This window comes from Rhinatrema bivittatum, chromosome 8 (genome assembly GCF_901001135.1).
Source record: "Rhinatrema bivittatum chromosome 8, aRhiBiv1.1, whole genome shotgun sequence".
Classification (NCBI taxonomy): Eukaryota; Metazoa; Chordata; class Amphibia; order Gymnophiona; family Rhinatrematidae; genus Rhinatrema; species Rhinatrema bivittatum.
In genome coordinates, this window is record NC_042622.1 from 80,111,890 (window position 1) to 80,133,813 (window position 21,924).

Genomic DNA, 21,924 nt, shown 5'->3' on the forward strand with positions numbered 1-21,924 from the left:
CACACTGGAAACAGGAGCGGAAGGCGTGGACGCTCTGGTTCTTCCCTGGCCGAGTAACGTTCTTCTGTACGTATTCCCGCTATGGCCACTGATAGGCAAGGTGCTCCGGAGAATAGAACTTCACCCCTCGGAGGTGACCCTCATAGCTCCCGAATGGCCGAGACGTCCATGGTTTGCGGATCTACTCAATTTGACGGTGGCGGGGCCCCTGTGGTTTCAGTATCTTCTGAACCTTCTACATCAAGGGCCCATATGTTTCAACGGGGCGGATCACTTTTGTCTAGCGGCATGGCTTTTGAGAGGCAGCGTCTGAGAAATAAGGGCTATTCTGATGCAGTAGTGGCTACACTTTTGAGATCTCGCAAGATATCCACTTCGCTTGCTTATGTTCAAGTGTGGAAGGTCTTTGAGTCTTGGTCCGTAGAATGTGGGGTTCTTCCCCTTCGGGCGTCTGTGGCCGATATTTTGTTTTCTTCAGGCCGGACTCTCCAAAGGCTTATAGTGTAGCTCTTTAAGAGTACAGGTGGCAGCTCTTGGTTGTTTGCGTGGTCCAATCAACGGGATACCTGTGTTCGCATCCAGATATGGCTCGTTTCTTAGAGGTGCTAAGCACTTAAGTCCTCCAGTCAGTCACCTTTGTCCTTCTTGGAATCTGAACTTGGTGCTCACAGCTTTGTGTGCTACACCCTTTGAGCCTCTAAAAAGGGCATCCTTGAAGGATCTCACGCTCAAGGTAGTTTTTCTGGTAGCCATCACCTCGGCTCGTAGAGTGTCAGAGCTTCAGGCATTATCATTTATTTATTTATTTATTTTAAGTTTTTTTTATACCGATTTTCCTGCATAAAATGCATATCAAACCGGTTTACAATGAAACAGAATGAGCAGGAAGTAAAATTCCTTAGTCTAATACATTTAAACGTCAATAATGAAATAATTTTAAACAAATTAAATCATGCAGGGAACCGTTCCTGAGAATTTTTGATTCAGGAGTCTCCTTACGGACTGTTCCTTCATTTCTTCCAAAGGTTGTTTCCACTTTTCATCTGAATCAATCCGTGGAGCTCCCGTCCTTTACGGACGTGGACCGGTAGGATCCTCTGTCTAAGGATTTACGGAGGCTAGATGTTCGGAGAACATTGTTGCGTTATCTCGAGGTGACGCACAGTTTTCGTAGGTCCGATCGTCTGTTTTTGTGGAGTGGTCCAAAGAGAGGTAATATGGCATCTAAGACCACAATAACTCGCTGGCTGAAGGAGACTATAAGTTCAGCGTACTTGTTACATGGTAGACCCTTGCCATTGGGGCTTCGTGCCCATTCTACTCGAGCGCAAGCGGCGTCCTGGGCGGAGTGCCAGCAGGTATCACCGCAAGAGATTTGCAGAGCCGCTACGTGGAAGTCTTTGCATACCTTTGCAAGGCATTACAGACTGGATGTCCAAGCCCCAGGGTCAGGGGGATTTGGAGAAGGTGTGCTCTAAGCGGGCCTCTCCAGATCCCACCCCAGGTAAGGAAAGCTCTGGTACATCCCTGTTCCGGGTATGTACAGGGAAAAGAAAATTAGTTCTTACCTGTTAATTTTTATTCCTGTAGTACCACGGATCAGTCCAGAGTCCCGCCCATTTGATGGAAGTGACGGAGAGTTTGCTTGTTCCTTACCATTTGTATATTTCGAGTCTGCAGATCAAGCATGTTTGTCCGTGTTATACAGGTTCTGTTCCCATTTGGGATTAGTGATCCATTTTAGTTTAAGGTTTACGTGTATATAGTTAGTTTGGTTCCATACCATTCTGCTTTGACACTGAGTAGTACTGACGGACTGTAGGTGGCACCTTAGGGTATAAGGCAGAGTCTGTCAAAACTTCTCTGTCTCCATCAGCTGGAAGGGAAGCAAAACCCAGGAGTCTGGACTGATCCGTGGTACTACAGGAACAAAAATTAACAGGTAAAAACTAATTTTCATTTTTTCTATCTTGCTACCTCCCCGAGTGCTATTACCAAAAAAAAATCTTTAAGTAACTAGCTGGGGAGAACGATGGCAGAGCAGTTTGTGCCCGGAGGCCAAAGTCAGGTGAATGAGGATGCAAGTGATTTGGTCGCTGTGCCAGGTGCTGAGGGATTGTTGAAAAGCTTTTTTACACCAGTGGGGGGACTCCTGCAGTGGCAGGAGTTATTTTTGGCTGCGACTGCGATTCATGGCACCTCCCACTGAATGCGGGAAATCCTGTTAGGGCTGTGGTCTGAGGCCCGTGCCTCAATGCAGTCTCGTTTTCCCCCAGTTATGCCTCTGGAGGGGAAGGGACCTCTATGGGGGTTGCAGGTGTGGTGGTCAATCCATCCAATCATCAGACCTGGTGCAGGAGACCCCAGGGAGGGGGCAGAGGCCATCTTTCCTACTCATGGCAGAAAGGTTTCTGCAAGGGAGCTACGGGACTCTCCTCCTCCCCTGTTTCTTGTGGATCAGCACCCTGAGGAAGACAGGGAAGAGGAGGGGGAGGATGATGAAGGGCTCCTGGATCAAGAGTCCAGTGATACCAAGGACTTTTCCATGGGTTTTGTCCTGCTCCTTCACAAATCCTATTTAGCTAAGAAGGAAGGCGGGGACTAAGCACTCTGCACCTCAGAAGGCCCAACGCTTGACTAAGAGGCCGAAAGTGACTGGGCAGTTGGGGTCTGGGGGAATCCTTCGACTTCTTGGCCTGGACTATCACTCTGACAATGGGACATCGGACAATGCAGAGGATGTGGGGAGTGATCCAGATAAGGATCTTGTGGACATTTTCTTTGGTAATCGGGAATGGGAATCCCCCAAGGCAGGTCTTAAGTTAGCCAGGGAGCAGACCTTGGAACGTTGGAAGCTTCCCAAGATAGATGCAGCAGTGTCAGCAGTAATCAAGAAGTAATCGAGGAGACAACCAAACCTAAGTGGCAGGTTTGGCCGCTCTGAAGGATATCCAGGATCGGAAGCTGGAGCTCCTGTTGAAGAGACTGTTTGAGGTCTCAGCCTTAAACCTTCATCCGGTGGCCTGTGGGAGCTTGATGCAGAGAGACTGCTTGTACTGGGTGCAGAAGGCACAAGAGAAGGTGGCTGGGGTGATGAAACGAGGCCATGCAGGCTGCCTATTTGGAGGTGGGCGTGGCCTATGTGGCAGGTGCCCTATACGACGTGGTCCAGACATCCGCCAGAATATGGTTTCCGCAGTGGCAGCGAAAGTTGATCAGCAGATGTGTAGTCTAAAGCACAGCTATGTAACCTCCCTTTAAAGGAAAGCTGTTCAGTGAGGATTTGGAACAGCTGATGAAGCAGTTGGGGAGTTGAAGGGAAATAAATTACCTGAAGATAGGAACACCGGCAAGAAGACTTTTCTGCTACACACTCAATTTCAAGACGCAAGGAGGGTTTGCTCCAGGAGTTCTTTGCCTGCAGTTCAGAAGCAAGGCTCAGGAAGACAGCAGTCCTTTTGGAGGCGAGTGCCGGCCAGGGGGCCGGAGGAGGTAAGGTTAGCCAATGAAGGCGGGCTGGTCCGCTCCTCTTTGGAAGCCATTAGAGGGGGACTGTTTTATGAGGAATGGACCCAGGGTCACCTCAGACCAATGGGTTCTTAGAGTTGATAAGAGACGGCTATGCCTAGAATGTTCTCAACCTGATCAGAGAAGCCTATGTGGTTTTCCCGTTGCGCCTCCCTCGCCAAACGAGAGGCAGTATGGGACAGTTTTCAGCAATTGCAGTGCTTGAATGCCGTTGTGCCGGTTCCCTCTCAGTACTGGGGACTAGGAAGGTATTCCGTGTATTTTGTGGTTCCCAAAAGGAGGGGACTTTTCGACCCATTCTGGACTTAGAGGGGTCAATGCTGCACTGCGAGTGTGGCACTTTCGGATGTGAAATGTGAACAGTAATAGCGGGTGGTTTGCAAAAGAGAGTTTCTGGCGTCCCTGGACTTGACTGAGGCCTATCTGCACTTTCCCATAAGATCTGACCATCAAAGATTCTTGAGATTCATGGTACTAGGGGATCATTTCCAATTTTGGTCCCTTCCCTTTGGGTTGGCGCCAGAGCCATGGACTTTCACGAAAGTCATGATGGGTAGTAGTGGTGGCACTCAGTAAGGAAGGGATCCTAGTGCACCTGCACCTGGACGATTGACTCATCAGGGTGAAGTCTGAAGTGGAGTGTCATCATTCAGTTCAACGTAACATGCAGCTGCTGCGATCGTTAGGTTGGGTGGTGAACCTGGGGAAGAGTCACTTGGAACCAACCCAGTCATTGAAGTATCTGGGAGCTCGATTCGATACGTGAAAGTGTTTGACCATGGAGAGGGTGATCAAGTTGCAAGCTTAGATACTTTGGCTTCTGTGACTTTTGGTTCCCAGAGTCTGAGACTATTTGCAGGTTCTGGGTTCTATGGCATCTATGCTGGAGTTAGTTCCTTGGGTGTTTGCTCACATGTGACCTCTCCAGAGGGCACTTTTGTCCTGTTGGAATACGCTCTCAGAAGAATTCAGCTTCCTTTTGCCACTTCTGGGAGATGCCAGGTCCAGTCTCTCATGGTGGCTGTCTTGTCCCAGTTTGGAGAAGGGGGTGAACCTGAAGGTTCCGGACTGGGTGGTGGTGACCACGGATGCCAGCCTCAGAAGTTGGGGGTTGATTTGTCAGGGCCGAATGGCCCAAGGTCAGTGGTCGCCAAAGGAGGCATCCTGGCCGATCAACCGATTGGAAACAAGGGCCGTTCACAAAGCCTTTCTTGCCTTTCTTCTGCTCATTTGGGGACAAACAGTATGAGTGTTCCTGGACAACGTGACGATGATAGCATATATCAATCATCAAGGCGGAACGAAGAGTTGTCCTGGGGCTCAAGAGACTCGGGAGTTGTTTTCTTGGCTGGGAGTAGCAGCGTCTCACATGGCCAGTGTGGAAAATGTGTAGGCCAACTATCTCAGCAGACAGCAGTTAGAGCCGGGGGAGTGGGAGTTGTCAGTGGAGGCCTTCGCCCTTATACGGGCCAGATGGGGCAGGCCGGAATTGGACTTCATGGCAGTTCTAGAATGCAAAAGCAGATCAGTTTTACAGCCGCCGAAGGGAAGTCTGCTCAGAGGACATAGACGCTTTGGTTCAACTGTAGCCGACTGAGCTCCTCTCATAGCTCGGGTATTGCGTTGCAACCATCGACATCTGGGTAGGGTGATCCTTATTGGTGCCAGAGTGGCCATGCTGACTGTGGCTTGCAGATCTGGTTCAGCTTGTGATAGACGGTCCCATTCGTTTGACTCATCTGCATGGGCTGTTATGTCAGGGATCCATCTTTTCAGAGCAGGTGGATCACTTTTGTCTAGCGGCTTGGCTTTTGAGAGATGACGTTTTTGGTTGAAAGGATGCTCTGAGCCAGTGATTGCGACTTTGCTTCAGGCGAGGAGACCTTCCACGTCTTTGGCTTATATTCTGGCTTGGGGAGTGTTTGAGTCGTGGTGTTTGCAGAATGGGCTGGAGCCATTGCAAGTAGATGTTTCTCAGGTCTTAGCTAAATCGCTTTGCAAAAACAGCTAAGGCAACGATTCTCAACTAGTGTATTGCCAAGCACTGGCAGGTGTGTCATGGCTCCCAGTGTCCCAATACCCCAGTTGTATTTCCCTTCTCCTCAGGGGCGGAATAGCCTATCGGGGGATCGGTCTTCCCCCGGGGGTCCGATGCAGTTGGTTGTGGAGTAACACTGCATGCCACCACCAAAGGCGGCTGAAGAGCAGAGACCAGGCTTATTGGGCCGAACAATAAGAGGCTCCATGTGAGAGAGGAAACTTGCTTGTGTATTTGTGTGAGTGGCAGCTTGGGTGCATGGTAGAATGGGTGCATGGGTGGCAACTTGTGTATATGATTGAGAGACAGACTGGTCAGGAAGATGACTGGTGTCTTTGTGTGAGGAAGAGAGACTGGCCAGGGAGGTTTCTGGTGTGTGTGAGACAAGGACTGTGTGAGTGACTGGTTGTAGGCCCTAAGGAAGAGGACCATGAGGACAGAGCTTCAGCAGCCACTGCTGCTTCTGGTGTGTGCTATTGGCCTGCAAGGGGAAGGAATAGGAGAGTTTGCTGGAGAGGGTAAGGTGGCTTTTAAGTTTTTATTTTTCTTGATTGACTGCCATTTTAATTGTTGGGTATTATGTGATGTCTGCTGACTTTTAAATATTTTGATATTTGGACAATTTTAAATAATTTTTTGACTGTTTAATTTTTGGATGATCTGTTCATCAGCTGTTTTGTACCTTTATTAGTATAGCTTTACAGTTATTTCTATGTGGGGATCTATAGCAGCTTGGCTTATTCTGTTTTCCTAATAGGAAGTGTATTAGTGTTTAGGGCCTGGTTTAATATTTGTAGTGTTGCCTTTTCATAGATAGGGTTGTAACTGTTTGAATGTGTTTCACAGTACAGGCATAACTTTGTGTGGATTAGTTTGTGTGGATTAGTTTGTGTGCATTATTGCAGATCCTGGGACTATGTTAGGTGCTATATTTCTCTTTCCATTTCTCCAGGTTTGCACTGCATGCAGAGTGGCTTTTTTAGTTTCTATTCCAGTTTGTCTCCATATTTATAATTGTCATCCATCTGGGAACCAATGATCTTGCTAGAAAAGCATCCAAGCGGTACAGAGATTTCCAGTCTCTAGCGAAGCAGATTAGTCACATGGCGACGACCATTGCCTTTTCAGAAGTGTTACTGGTTCATGGAAAGGGGAAGGAGATACTACGCCATATTAATAACTTCAATGTATGGCTCAAATCCTGGTGTAAGGAACAAAGTTTTGGATTTATTGGGGGCTGGGGCTGTGTATGGAACAGTAAAAAGCTCTTTGTCAAAGATGGCTTACATCTGTCTGTGGCAGGAAAGAGGATCCTAAGAAATAAATTCAAATCCTATGTCATAAGGCATTTAAACTAGATGCTGGGGGTGGCAGTAAGAAATTAGAATGTCACCCCCCCCCAAACACAAATGCAAAAAGGAAAAGGGTGAAGTGGATAACAAAACTCAACTAAATAAGTCACAAAAGGAGTCCAGAAAAAGCAGTAACCTGAATGAGAAAAGCTGGAAAGCTATGAGCACAAATGCTCGTAGTTTGGGCAATAAAATCCCAGATCTGCAAGCCCTAATGGTAGAGGCAGACTTGGATGTTATTGCTGTCACGGAGACGTGGTTCACGGAATCTCATGATTGGGATATGGCAATACCGGGCTATAACTTGTTAAGGAAGGACAGAGAGGATAGGAAAGGGGGAGGAGTGGCTTTTTATGTCAGAAACAATATCCAAGCATCTGAGCTGCAAGGAAGATGGGGCAAAGAAGAAGCACTATGGGCCGACCTAAAAAATGATGATGGGGCATCTGTTTTTATTGGAGTGATTTACAGGCCTCCAAATCAAAAGGAAGAGCTTGACAGAGATCTGGTTGAAGACATCCAAAAGATGGGAAAGAAGGGAGAAGTGGTGAGTGTTGGAGACTTTAATCTGCTGGATGTAGACTGGAGAATCCCTTCTGCAGAATCTAACAATAGTAGAGAGATTGTGGATGCCCTGCAAGGGGCTCTGTTCAAACAAATGGTAATGGAACCCACAAGGGAGGGAGCTATACTCTATTTAATGCTCACTAATGCAGATAATGTCTCTAATGTCAAGGTGGGTGCCCACCTCAGCACCAGTGATCATCAAACGATATGGTTTCATATCACAAATAGGATATGGAGAAGAAGCACGAAGACCAGAGTTTTGCAGTTCAAAAACACAGACTTTGATGAATGGGAAAGTACCTGGAGGAAGAACTAGAAGGCTGGGAGAACAAGAGAGATGTGGAACAATGGACCAAACTAAAAAGGAGCAATTACCAAGGCAACTAATCTATATGTTAGGTTTCATTTTTCTTTTGCTTTTCTTTACTTTTCTATCTGGTTCTCAAAGGAGGTGGCTGATAAAATAAAAGCTAAAAGAACAGCGTTCAAGAAATAGGATCAATGTGTGGAAAGGGATGAAGAAATGGCAGAAATATTAAACGCATACTTCAGTTCGGTGTTCACTAAAGAGGACCCTGGAGAAGGACCATCGCTAGTTAACAAGAAACTGGAGGGGAGTGGAGTAGATGTAACTCCATTTACAGTAGAGAATGTATGGGAAGAGCTGGGGAAACTGAAAGTGGACAAAGCCATGGGGCTTGATGAGGTTCATCCCTGGATACTGAGGGAGCTCAGACATGTGCGACCTGTTCAATAGATCCCTAGAAACAGGAGTGGTGCCGAGTGATTGGAGAAGAGCGGTGGTGGTCCCGCTTCACAAGAGTGGGAGCAGAGAGGAGGCTGGAAACTACAGGCCGGTTAGCCTCACCTCGGTGGTGGGAAAAGTAATGGAGTCGCTGCTGAAAGAAAGAATAGTGAACTGTCTACAGTCAGAAGAATTGCTGGACCAGAGGCAGCATGGATTCACCAGGGGAAGGTCCTGTCAGACAAATCTGATTGACTTTTTTTTGACTGGGTGACTAGGGAATTGGATCGAGGAAGAGCGCTCGATGTCATCTACTTGAATTTCAGCAAAGCTTTTGATAAGGTACCACACAGGAGGCTTGTGAATAAAATGAGAAGCTTAGGAGTGAATACCGAGGTGGTGGCCTGGATTGCAAACTGGTTGACGGACAGAAGACCATGTGTGATGGTAAATGGAACTTACTCTGAAGAGAGAGCTGTGTTAAGCGGAGTGCCGCAAAGATCGGTGTTGGGATCGATCCTGTTCAATATCTTTGTGAGCGATATTGCGGACGGGATAGAAGGTAAGGTTTGTCTTTTTGCGGATGACACTAAGATCTGCAACAGAGTGGACACGCCGGAAGGAGTGGAGAGAATGAGACTGGATTTAAAGAAGCTGGAAGAGTGGTCGAAGATATGGCAGCTGAGATTCAATGCCAAGAAGTGCAGAGTCATGGATATGGGGTGTGGAAATCCAAAAGAACTGTATTCAATGGAGGGGTGAAAGGCTGATATGCACAGAGCAGGAGAGAGACCTTAGGGTGATAGTGTCTAACGATCTGAAGTCGCGAAACAATGTGACAAGGCAATAGCTAAAGCCAGAAGAATGCTGGGCTGCATAGAGAAGAGGAATATCGAGTAAGAAAAGGGAAGTGATTATCCCCTTGTACCGGGTCCTTGGTGAGGCTTCACCTGGAGTACTGTGCTCAGTTCTGGAGACCGTATCACCGAAGAGACATAGACAGGATGGAGGCGGTCCCAGAGAAGGGCGACCAAAAAGGTGGATGGTCTTCATCGAATGACTTATGAGGAGAGATTGAAGAATCTAAATATGTACACACTGGAGGAAAGGAGGAGCAGGGGTGATATGATACAGACTTTCAGATACTTGAAAGGTTTTAATGATCCAAAGTCAACGACAAACCTTTTCCATTGGAAAAAAATCAGCAGAACCAGGGATCACGATTTAAAACTCCAGGGAGGAAGACTCAGAACCAATGTCTGGAAGTATTTCTTCACGGAGAGGGTGGTGGATGCCTGGAACGCCCTTCCGGAGGAGTGGTGAAGACCAAAACTGTGAAGGATTTCAAAGGGGCGTGGGATAAACACTGTGGTTCCATAAAGTCTAGAGGATGTGAATGAAGAGAAGAGGCATGGGGGGTGGCTTGCGGGATTGACAGCTACTACCTGGTGATTAATACCCTTATTCAATAAACATACACACAGTTAATGTGACTCCAACATTGCTCTGTGCTTCAACGACAAGAGGAAAATGTGGAAAAAAGGATTTGCATTCACAAAAAAGCGGGGGAGTAGCTTGCTTGTTGCGGTGGTTACTACCCCAAACCAAATAGCCTGATACTTCACTTTCAATGCATATCCAGCATAGCTCTCTGCTTCAACGGCAGGGAGGAATGAAGATAAGAGGATGTACATTCAGACAACAACCAACAAGGTCTGAATTGCATAGTCTGGGTAAACAAATAAGCATGGGTGTAGCTTGCTTATTGCGGTGGTTACTATCCCAAACCAATTAAGCTTGATACTTCACTCAGATGCAGCTCCAGCACTGCTCTCTACATCATGGTGGGGCTGGAAGGTGGGAACTAGAACCAAAAAGTTACTAATAAGGGCCAAGAGTAACAGATAAGTATGAGAAAAAATAGTGTGAAAGCTTGCTGGGCAGACTGGATAGGCTGTTTGGTCGTCTTCTGCCATAATTTCTATGTTTCTGTGTTTGTACTTGGTGAAGGTCAGTTCTGTGTGTGTGATCAAGGTGTGAGGTATTTTACTAGCTTGTAGGCATTTTATCAATCTTATTTGTTATATTTTCTCAATAGCACATACATTAGTGGTAAATTACTGTCTTTTCATAAGGAGGGCTATTGTGCCTGGTAGTAAAGGGAGTTTGTTTTGCTTTTACTGAAATGTCATCAGTACCAGAATATCTTTTTTGTATGGTAAATTGTATGGATAATGCCTTAGTTCTGCTCTGCACCCATTGTTGGAGATTGAGGGTATTCCTGAGGATGCAGAGTGTGTTTACATTTAGCCCTGTGACAGTCACATGTTCAGTGTGTCACACATGTGAGAACCATCTGTCAGGTGTATCCCAAATGAAAAAAGGTTGAGAACTACTGAGCTAAGGAATTAGCCTACAATCCCTTCCGAGTACAAGTTGCAGCTTTAGGTTGTCTGCATGGTAAGCTGCAGGGAAGACTTTGGTGTCTCATCTGGATGTCGTGCATTTTCTAAAGGGGGCAAAAGCATTTGCATCTGCCAATCCAGAAGATATGTCCTGCATGGAACCTTAATCTGGTTCTTTGTGGTCCTCCTTTTGAACCGATTAGAAGGGCTTCTATGAAGGACCTCAACCCTGAAAATGTTTTCTTTGTAGCCATTTGCTCGGCTAGGAGGATTTCGGAGCTTCAAACTTTATCGTGTAGCGACCCTTTTCTACGCATTTCGGAGAATGATGTATCGTTACCATACGGTCCCTTCCTTCTTGCCCAAATGTTGTTTCCTCTTTTCAACTTAATCAGATGGTGGAACTGCCAACTTTCCCGAATTTGACACCTGATACTCCACTGCGAAAGAGCTTCACTTATTGGATGTTTGGATTCTCTTACGATATCTTAAGGTGACAAATGCTTTTCGGAGATCAGATCATCTTTGTCCTATTCAGTGGCATGAAGAAGGGGAATAAAGCTTCTAAGGGCACAATTATGCAATGATTAAAGGAGGAAATAATTTCAGCCTACATCTGTAAGGGTTGATTGGTTCCGGAAGGGTTGTGGGTGCATTCTACTAGAGTGCAGGCAACCTCCTGGGTGGCGTGTCAATTGGTTTCTCTGCAGGAGATTTGTTGGGTGGTGACGTGGTCTTCACTTCACACTTTTACCAAACAGCGTCTGGACATATGTGCGCCAGAGGAGTCTGTGTTTGGGGGGAAGTGTATTTCATGCGGATCTTTCGGGTTCCTCCCCAAATTAGTGGGGTTGGGGTACATCCCACTTGTCTGGACGATCTGGGTATGAACAGGAAAGGAAAACTGGTTCTTACCTGCTAATTTTTGTTCACTCCTGCAGCTTCTCGAGAAAGCTCCTGAGCAGCGTCTTGGGGGGGGAGAGGAAGATGCTCAGGAAATAAAGACCCACCCCTTCTTTAAGGTAGGTGTATTTCTGTTTCTAGAAACCATTCCCATTTGTCTTGTAGAGCCTAGGCTTTGCACTTATAGTGGGTCCTGCTTCAGAAGAAAATATAGTCACAGTTGAGGAAGGTAATTTTTCACGTAGATAAGCAGGATGAATTAGCCATGCTGTCTGGGACGTCCTCTGGTCCTGTAGGTGGTAGAGCTCTCAAAGTAAAGTTCTGAGTCTTGCTGCAGTGTGTGCCTGCTTGGCACCTATCCCCCACCTTCCAGAGTCTCCTCAGTCCATTTTTTTTCCGCGAGCCACACAGCACGCGGAGCTCTCTGTCTCCTCTCAGCTTTTCTGTGAAGAAAAAATAATTGTTAAGGTTTATTTTGCCTTATTACCTATGCCAGTAGTTAGGCTTAACTACTTCTCACGAATACATCGAAATCTGACAAAAAATGCCTCGTCCAGGCTTCAAATTCTGCAATTGTGGGAAAATGTCAGTTACTGACAGACATACCTCCTGCTATATTTGCCTAGGCCCTCAACACGACCAGGCTAACTGTGCAGACTGTGGACGCATGTCCCCTAGAGCACAAAGACAGCGGGCAGCCAAGTTCCAGGAGTTAAGGCAGGCTGCGTCGGGATCATATGCCCCCTCTGAGGACTCAGCAAGATCCTCTCTGGCCCCCCCCCCCCCCCCGTGCGTCAAAGGAGTTGGTGCAACCACGGGCGGCCTCTGTCTGTCAATCTGCTTCGGCTGCGTCAACAATCAAAAAGTTTCCATCGATGCATAGCGCGGGCGACGCATCCACTGTGTCAGAAGGCAGCAGTGTCCATCGGCATCGAAGTGTTGACCAGCATTGGTGCGACGACACATCCGGCGCAAGCAAGTCAAGCCATGTTTCGGGATCGAAGCATGGACATACAACTTTGACGCACTGAAGCACTACAGGGTCGACTCATCACCATAAGTCGCTGTCATCAACTCCATCGACGCAAAAGCCACAGAAACAGCCTAAGAAACATATTTCTGGCCATAAGAGGCAAAAAGAGGATCTTCGTCCCCAATCTTCTGATTGGGGACGAAGATCCTCTGTCTTCTCCCCCTGATGCATCCTTGCCGTCTCTCCCATCCGACCATGAGGAGCCTTTACAAAAGAGGCCATGGAAAACATCACACTCAGGGAGCGAGATGCCTTTTCTGCCACCGCAAGCTCCACCACGAGGTGCATCACAGGATATACAACCTCAGGAGGCATTGGCATCCCAGGCAATGTCACAAATCTCCTTAATTTTGGCACAGTTTTTGACAACTGTAGCAGATCAGGGAGGACGCAGGCCAGAGCCACCACAGGAGACTCCAATGTCACCTCAAGGCAGCCCCAGTCCTGGTCCAGCCTCTGCATCACCTTCTCCTCTGGCCAACCAGTCGCCTTTATCATCTTCACCTGGCTCTTCAACGGGGTATCCCTCAGACCCCCCAGATGATCAACCAGAACCAGTCTCGCCTCCCGAATACCTCATGTATTCCAAATTCCTTGAGAAAGTGGGCCAAACACCAAATATCTAAACCAAAAAGCTGCCAGATCCAAGAGCGGATATTCTTGGCTTATTAAAGGTTTTTGAAACTCCGGCAGAACCAACTGCATTCCCATCTCATGGGGTGCTGGATGCAGTAATGAAAAGGGCCTCGGAAACACCACTATCGGGCCCGTCAACTTCAAGGAAATCGGAATAAAAATATCAAATGCGACAGTCTTCATAGTATTCACATGTTCAGCTGCCTCATGCCTCAGTAGTGGTAGAGTCAGCGATGCAAAAAGCCCGAAAATCAAGGTTACACTCCATTGCCCCTCCAGGTCATGACTACAAATACATGGATGATTTTGGTAAGCGAGCATACCAATCAGGTATGCTTAACAGCAAAAATCCAACAGCATCAATTTGCAATTACTCAGTACCTATTCGAGTGCTCATAAGCCTTGAAGCCTAAGCTTCAGGAGGGATCTCCTAATCAACACCTCCCTAAGGAGTTCCATCACATGGAGGAAGGTTTGAGACATCTCATTCGTACAGTATATGAAGGGTTTGAGACATCTGCGAAGTCCACGGCAAATGCCATCGCAGCAAGAAGGCTTGCATGGCTGAGGGCAAGCGCCATCAGGGAAGATGCCCATGAGAAGTTAGCGAACCTTCCCTGCTTGCCGGGCAATTTATTTGGCAACCAGTTCCGGGAGAAAGTGGCACAGTTAAAGGAGCAGAAATTAGAAGTTCAATTTCTAACTACTCCATTGGATTTTTCAACCTCCAGACTGTATTATACAGTTTACCGCAGGCCACAATATCAACGCCGACCCTTCAGGCCTTATCCACCTTCACGGTCCCTGTACTACTCCTCTTCTTGCCCTCAGACACCATAACCACAGGCACCTAGACAATGTCAGAGGAATCCAAAACGACCTCTGACTCCTCAGGATCAAAACCCGCCAAAACCATCCAAAGGTTTTTAGGGAATCCCAGACCACTGCTAGCACTTCCACTCGGAGGCAGGTTATTTCACTTCTTACCTGCATGGGACGCCATCACAACCGACCTCTGGGTATTAAAGATAATAAAGGAAGGTTACTCCCTCAACTTCCAATCTTTTCCCCCCTTGCCACACTTGGTACGCACCAGAAAACAAAGCATTCATTCCCAGCAAATGCACCTGGAGATCACCAACCTCCTACAACAGCAGTGCATACACGAACTACCTGTATCTCACCAGCACACAGGTTTTTATTCCCAATACTTCCTCATTCCGAAATTAGGAGGATTCCGTCCTATCCTAGATCTCAGAGCGCTCAACAAGCACTTAATGACTGAAAAGTTCAAGATGACGTCCCTCAAATCCATCCTACCCTTTATTCAATCCAGAGACTGGATGTGTTCCATAGATCTCAAGGACGCTTATTCCCACATACTGATGCACAAGGCCTCCTGGCTGTACCTTTGCTTTACAGTGACGGGACGCCATTTTCAGTACAAGGTACTTCCATTTGGCCTCTCCTCGGCTCCCAGAGTTTTTACGAAATGTCTAGCAGTAGCGGTGGCTCACCTACGATGACAAGGCATACAAATATTTCCTTATCTAGATGATTGGCTTCTAGTAGCACCCAACCCATCTCTTCTGCAGACCAATCTCCTCGCGAACATTCAATGCTTAGATGGATTGGGACTAATGATCAAATTTGAGAAATCGGATCTGCAACCCACACAAACTTTGCAGTTCATTGGAGCCCATATCAACATCTCAAAGGACAAAGCTTTCCTTCCCGAATCACGGGCAATAACACCGAGGAATCTCGCTGAAACCTAAAACACTCGACCATTGCTCCTGCTTGACAGATATTAAAACTTCTCGAGCATATGGCGGCATCTATCTATGTGGTTCCCCACATACATCTCCAAATGTGGTGTCTTCAGTGGGGCTTGAAGACACAGTGGAATCAATTCTCCAACCACCTCTCTGCTCCTGTCTCAATCACGCCCAACATGAAACAGGACTTGGACTGGTGGCTGACATCAACAGCTCTAACAGTGGAGCTCTAACAGCATGGACTTAGCTGCTTGAGCATTTGAAAGGCAGTGGGTGCAGCCTCGGAGCGGGGCCTAGGAAACCCTGCACAGTAAAACCTCCGGTAGTTGGTTTTGCCAGCGTGGACTTAGCTGCTTGAGCATTTGAAAGGCAGTGGGTGCAGAAAGCAGAGCACAGCGGTGACTACACATGCCCTCTCTCCCTGCAGGTAAGGCTGTGCTCCGGTAAACTAAAAAAAAAAAAATATATATATATATATATATATATATATATATTTTTTTTTTTTTATATATATATATATATATATATATATATATATATATATATATATATATATATTTTTTTTTTTTTTAGTATATATATATATATATATATATATATATATATTTTTTTTTTTTTTTTTTTTTTAGTTTACCGGAGCACAGCCTTACCTGCAGGGGGAGAGGGCATGTGTAGTCACCGCTGTGCTCTGCTTTCTGCACCCACTGCCTTTCAAATGCTCAAGCAGCTAAGTCCACGCTGGCAAAACCAACTACCGGAGGTTTTACTGTGCAGCGTTTCCTCCTGTCTGGTCTCTGAACTTGGCACCGTTCCAATGTTCATCCTGCTCCGTGGGAGGCAAGGGACATGGGCAGCCTGGCAGGTTGAGCAGCCTCCTTAGCCTAGGCCCCGCTCCGAGGCTTTTAGCTACAGACAATGTGGTAGACGGCAACGGCTTTTCGCGCACTTTGAGGTTGCCCTCTACAGGCTTGCCGATCCAGTTGTGCGCCCAGTTGTTGGGCTCTCAGTAAAGCCTTGAATTCTGAGTGCCTGCGTTCAGTGCTGCCTATTGGCCGCGTGCTTACGTCTGCACACAAGTGGCACTGTGCGCTTACATTTTTTGTGGGCTTTCATTTTGGCTGCCTGGGTGAGTGCCTAGGTGTGCATACTTCCATCCTGGATACATACTTTTTGGCCACCTTGGTGTGTATGCTTAAATGTTGGCAACATAAATTTTTTGGGTGCAAAGTTGTGCATATAGATATATATATATATAGATAAATGTTCTTTTCCCAAAAATATTTTATTCATCAAATTCAACTGCACATCCACATATTTAAAATCACATCACATTGTATCCCAAATACAAAATTTCAAAAGAGGCTCTTACACCTCACTTTTCCCCACAAATGTTCATATCTTCCCGTCCTGCTGTATCTTCAAAGGTAACCATCTTCCTTTACTTTTCAGCAGCCACAGCTGTATCTCAGATTCTCACTGGTAAACACCCCACATTCTCTTGATCTTCATAAATTAACCCCAACACAGAGGCCTCAATGTTTCACCATCTGCTTGGCTTCGTCAGGGGTAAAAGAAAATTATTCCTTACCTGCTAATTCCTGTAGTACCATGGATCAGTCCAGACGGTGGGTTATGTCCCCCGTCCAGCAGATGGAGACAGAACAGACTTCGAGGGGCGTTACCATATAAACCAGTACATCCCCTGCTGGATCTCAGTATAACGTATAGCAAAGCCCGATTAGACCAAGAACAGTCTGGATCAAGTTTACTTAACCATGAATTAACCTAAGAAGTTAACAAGAAACAGCCAACTATCGGCAAATCAGCCAACTTGTAGGGAGCTGTGAACATAAAGAAGAAAATGGAAAGAGACAGGAGACAGCTACAGTATAGCACCCGAGCAGGAGCAAGAATCCCAAAGTGGTGGGCGTCTGGACTGATCCATGGTACTACAGGAACGAAAATTAGCAGGTAAGGAATAATTTTCTTTTCCCTGTACGTACCAGGATCAGTCCAGACGGTGGGATGTACCCAAGCTTCCCTAAATCGGGTGGGTCCCTGAGAGACCTGCTCGGAGAACCTGCCCAGAGGCTGACGACGCCAGGTGTAGTCGATAATGTCTCGAAAGTGTGCAGCGATTTCCATGTCGCCGCCCGGCAAATCTCCTGAGCGGAAACGGAACGAGTTTCCGCCCAGGACGCCGCCTGCGAGCGGGTGGAGTGAGCTATGACGCCCCAAGGCGGAACCCGTCCCGCTCCAATGTAAGCTGCAGAAATGGCGCCCTTCAGCCAACGCGCAATCGTAGTCTTCGATGCCTGTGACCCTTTCTTCGGCCCCGACCAGAGCACGAACAGGTGATCGGAGAGCCGGAAGTCATTAGTAGCCTCCAGGTAGTGGAGCAACACGCTCTTGACGTCCAAATGACGAAGAGACCTTGGTTCGTCGGAGGCAAAGGCAGGAAGTTCCACAGTCTGATTTAAGTGGAAAGAGGAGACCACCTTCGGGAGGAACGAAGGAACGGTGCGGAGGGAGACCCCCGAGTCCGTGAATCGGAGATAGGGCTCCCTGCAGGACAGTGCTTGAAGCTCCGAGATGCGTCGTGCTGAACAGATGGCGACGAGGAATACCGTCTTGAGGGTGAGATCTTTAAGAGTCGCTCCGCAGAGCGGTTCGAAGGGCGAACCAGACAAGGCACGAAGAACAAGGTTGAGACTCCAGGAGGGACAGGGATCCCTCACCGGTGGTCGTAGGTGCTTGACACCCTTGAGGAAACGTGCGATGTCCGGCTGAAGGAGGAGGGAGACGTCCTTCCGTATAAGGGAGTTCAGAGCCGCCACCTGAACCCGGAGGGAATTATAGGCGAGCCCCTTATCCAGGCCATCCTGGAGGAACTGTAGGATCAGCAGTACAGACGCCTCCGTAGGCCGAGCCCCTTGAGTGGAACACCACACCTCAAAAACCCTCCAGACTAGGATGTAAGCCACTGAAGTGGAAGGCTTGCGGGCCTGCAGCATAGTCGAGATTACCGCCTCCGGGTAGCCTCTGTGTCGGAGGCGGCGCCGTTCAAAAGTCATGCTGCAAGACAGAAGAGTTCTGCCTGCTCGAAAAATACTGGGCCCTGGTGAAGCAGGCGAGGGAGATGACCCAGTCGAATTGGACCGTCTACCGCCAGTTGTAGTAGGTCTGCAAACCAGGGTCGCCGGGGCCACTCCGGGGCGACGAGAATCACAGCTCCCTGATGGTTTTCTATTCTGCGAAGAATCTTGCCCACCATAGGCCAGGGTGGGAAGACGTAGAGCAGCTGGTGTGTCGGCCACGGAAGGACTAGGGCATCTATCCCTTCCACGCCGCGCTCTCTCCTGCGACTGAAGAAGCGGGGGGCCTTGGCGTTGAGGGAAGACGCCATCAAATCCAAGTGCAGAGCACCCATCGGCGGACCAGAAGGTGCATTGCCCTGAGGACCGCCGCCACCGCAACCATAATCTTGGTGAAGGTGCGAGGGGCAGTCGCCAAGCCGAAGGGAAGTGCCTTGAATTGAAAGTGCTGACCCAGGACCTTGAAGCGGAGAAACAGACGGTGAGCCGGGAGGATGGGAATGTGCAGGTAGGCTTCTGTCAAATCTAGGGAGGCAAGAAACTCTCCCTGGTGCACTGCTGCAATCACCGAGCGTAGCGTCTCCATGCGGAACCAGCTGACTCGCACTGATTTGTTGACCTCCTTCAAATCTAGAATGGGCCGAAAGGAACCGTCCTTTTTGGGCACGACGAAGTAGATGGAATAATGGCCCGAGCCCACCTTGCCGAAGGGGACAGGAGAAATGGCTCCTATATTCAGCAACCGATCCAGGGTTTGCTGCACCGCAGCGCTCTTGAGTTCCGAGCCACAGGGGGAAAAGAGGAACCTGTCCCTCGGAGGGCGGACAAACTCCAAGGCGTAGCCGTTCCTTATGGTGTCTAAGACCCACTGTCCGTGGAGATTCGCACCCACTCCTCGTAGAAGTCCGCAAGCCGACCCCCAATTCTGGGAGTGGGGGAGTGGGCGACTCTGGCATCATTGGGTAGACTTTGGAGGGAGGTTTCCCTGCCCCGATCTGTCGCGCGTGGATCTACGCCCACGAAAGGACCGCGGCCAGGACTGGGACCTGGAGGAGGCTGCCCGAGGCCCAGACTGCCTATAAGACCTTTAGCGCCGCTGCGCTCTGGCCCTGGTTCTGGAAGAGGCAAAGGCCCGAGAAGGACGTTGTCTATCCTCGGGCAGCCGGTGGACTGCATTTTCCCCCAGGGACTTGATGATTTGATCCAAATCCTCTCCAAAAAGAAACTTGCCCCGGAAAGGCAAAGAGCCCAGGCTTGACTTGGAGGAGGCATCTGCCGCCCAGTTACGCAGCCACAGCAGCCTCCGAGCCGCTACTACCGACACCATGGACCGCGCCAGCACCCGGAAGAGGTCGTACAGAGCATCAGCCCCATAGGCTATGGCAGATTCCAGGCGGTCCGCCTGGGCGGTCTCCTCGGGCGATAGGCCTGAGAAGTGAGGAGTTGCTGAACCCAGCGAAGACTGGCCCTTTGCGCGAGCGAGCTACACATAACAGCTCGCATCCCCAGGGTGGAGACCTCAAAAACCCTTTTGAGAAAAATTTCCAGCTTGCGGTCCTGTTTATCCCGCAGGGCCGCTCCGCCCGTGACCGGAATCGTCGTCCTCTTAGTGACCGCCGACACCGCCGAGTCCACCTTGGGAACCTTAATAATCTCCAGGAAATCCTCAGGCAGGGGATACAATTTTTCCATGGCCCGAGTGACCTTTAGGGATGCTTCCGGCGTGTCCCACTCCCTGGTGAGGAGCTGCAGAAAAGAATCATGAGTGGGAAAAGCCCGAGCTCTAGGCCGGAGGGCGGCGAGGACTGGATCTCCCTTCTTGGATGAAGTGGCAACAGCGGGAGCAACTGGAGCTGGCAGGTCCGGCGGTGGATCAAGATCCAGCTCCAAGAGGATCTGAGGAATAAGGTCATCCAGCTCCTCCCGCTGGAAGATCCTGAGCGCGCGGGGGTCGTCTCCTTCAGTCTGTGAGTCCGGCTGCGCAGGATCCGGTGGGTACCCCCCCCCCCCCCGAGGGCGCAGGCGTCCCCGCCCCCCCCCCCCCAGGGTAGTACGGATCCGGGGTGGCAGTCCCGGGGCCCCTGACCCAGATCCCACCAGGTCAGGGGGAGAACCATGTAGAGCAGTAGGAACCCTAGGAGTCTTAGACGGAGGGGGGCCGGGGGCGGACCCCCGGGGGCCTCCAGGCCCTGTAAATAGGCACTATGCATTAGGAGAATAAACTCCGGCGAAAATCACGGCATGCTGGGAGGGGGCCCTGGGGAAGGAACTCCTGTAGCCCCCTGGTCGGGCAAGCCCCCCTCCGGGGATAAATTCAGAGGAGGAACCTCCCGAAAATCCCCTTGCTCCTGCTCTGAGATTGTGGCAGCATCGAGCTGCAAATTCAAGATGGCCGCCGTTCCCGCCATTGGCGGCGAAGTGGCCGGCCCGGGCCGCAGGGAGGGGAGGAAGGAGAAGCGCTGAGGGGCTGCGAGGTGCCTTCCCCACCGGGGAGGCACCGAGCACAAATCCCTCCCTCGAGATTCTCGACCCCGGCTCACCGCAGGCCGCACACCGGGACGGCCGCGGCATGGAGATAGCCGGGGGAGAAAGGCTAAGGCCGCGGGGGGGGGGGGGGGCCAGGAGGCGAAAGGCTGCCACGGGGGGACCCGAACGGCCTGCGCAACCCGCCGAAGATGTCCCTGGGTGCAGGGAAAAATACCCTCCCTGCAGCAGCGGACCCGGAGAGAAGTCGCCCCGGACCGTGGGATGTCGCTGAGAGCGCAGAGAGGCCGGCACCACCGGCTTCCATGAGGCACCTGCGCCTGAAAACCTGCCGGGAAAAAAAACCTAAAAATCCTGCAACAAGAAGAAAACCCGTCACTTACCCCGGCCAGGGAAGGAGGAGAGATCAACAGAGAAGGAGGCAGAACAGACTTGAGCCACGCCTCCCCAAAAATTGAAAACTTTTTTTTTTTCTTAAACCTCTAAAACTTGATCCAAAATGTGAGTGACAGGAAGAAGAAAGAAAGAGGAGAATTTAAGGCCTTGCCACCCTGGGGAAGCCGCTGGTTCCCCAACTCTCATCTGCTGGAGTCAGAAAAATACTGAGCTCCAGCAGGGGGTGTACTGGTTTATATGGTAACGCCCCTCGAAGTTTGTTCTGACTCCATCTGCTGGACGGGGGACATAACCCACCGTCTGGACTGATCCTGGTACGTACAGGGAAACTAAATTCACTTGTAGCTTTAAAATAAAAACACACCACGTCACCATCATCTCTCTTAAACAAACCACCCCATAAACACCAATTACATGTTTTAACACCTTATATAAAATTATTTTCCAAAACTTACATTATCATAAAATTCTTCACGGATACAACTTACTCACTACCACGTTTTGAAGCTTCTTAGTCTGTACTCTCAAATAGTAGATCTCTGCAGTTAACAGATTCAAAAGCATTTCACCAGTTTTTTATAAATCACCATTTACAACACACAATTCTACAAAAAAGAAAGAGAACTTATTGAACCAAACTTACCAAATCCTTCTTTCATCAGGTTTTCACCATAATCATTGCACCACTGCTGGCTGCTACTGATTCCAATTCAAAGTTTTCAAAACGCAACAGTTGCGCACTAGATTTTATCTACCTCTAATCTCATCCGGGCATTTGATCACTCTTATTCACCACATAAACCACTCTCTCCCCATCCGGGAACGTTCCAGCTCAGCAAACCTTTGAAGAAACTTTATACAGCTGCTCTTACTATCACAAAAAACACTCCTATTCCTCCCTCAGTTACTACTGTCAGGTCAAATGCATTATTCCCCATCCTATATGCATTTCAAGCCCAAAAAA

The 21,924-nt window shown here is 48.9% G+C and overlaps 1 protein-coding gene across 1 annotated transcript in view; it reads left to right on the top strand.

Moving 5' to 3' along the window:
• The window catches only part of PKN3 (protein kinase N3), a 226,095-nt gene that overhangs the window by 183,441 nt on the left and 20,730 nt on the right, over positions 1-21,924 (top strand). The window contains 1 exon segment of the mRNA XM_029612101.1: positions 11,577-11,657. Within this exon segment, the coding sequence (XP_029467961.1) occupies positions 11,577-11,657 (81 nt within the window).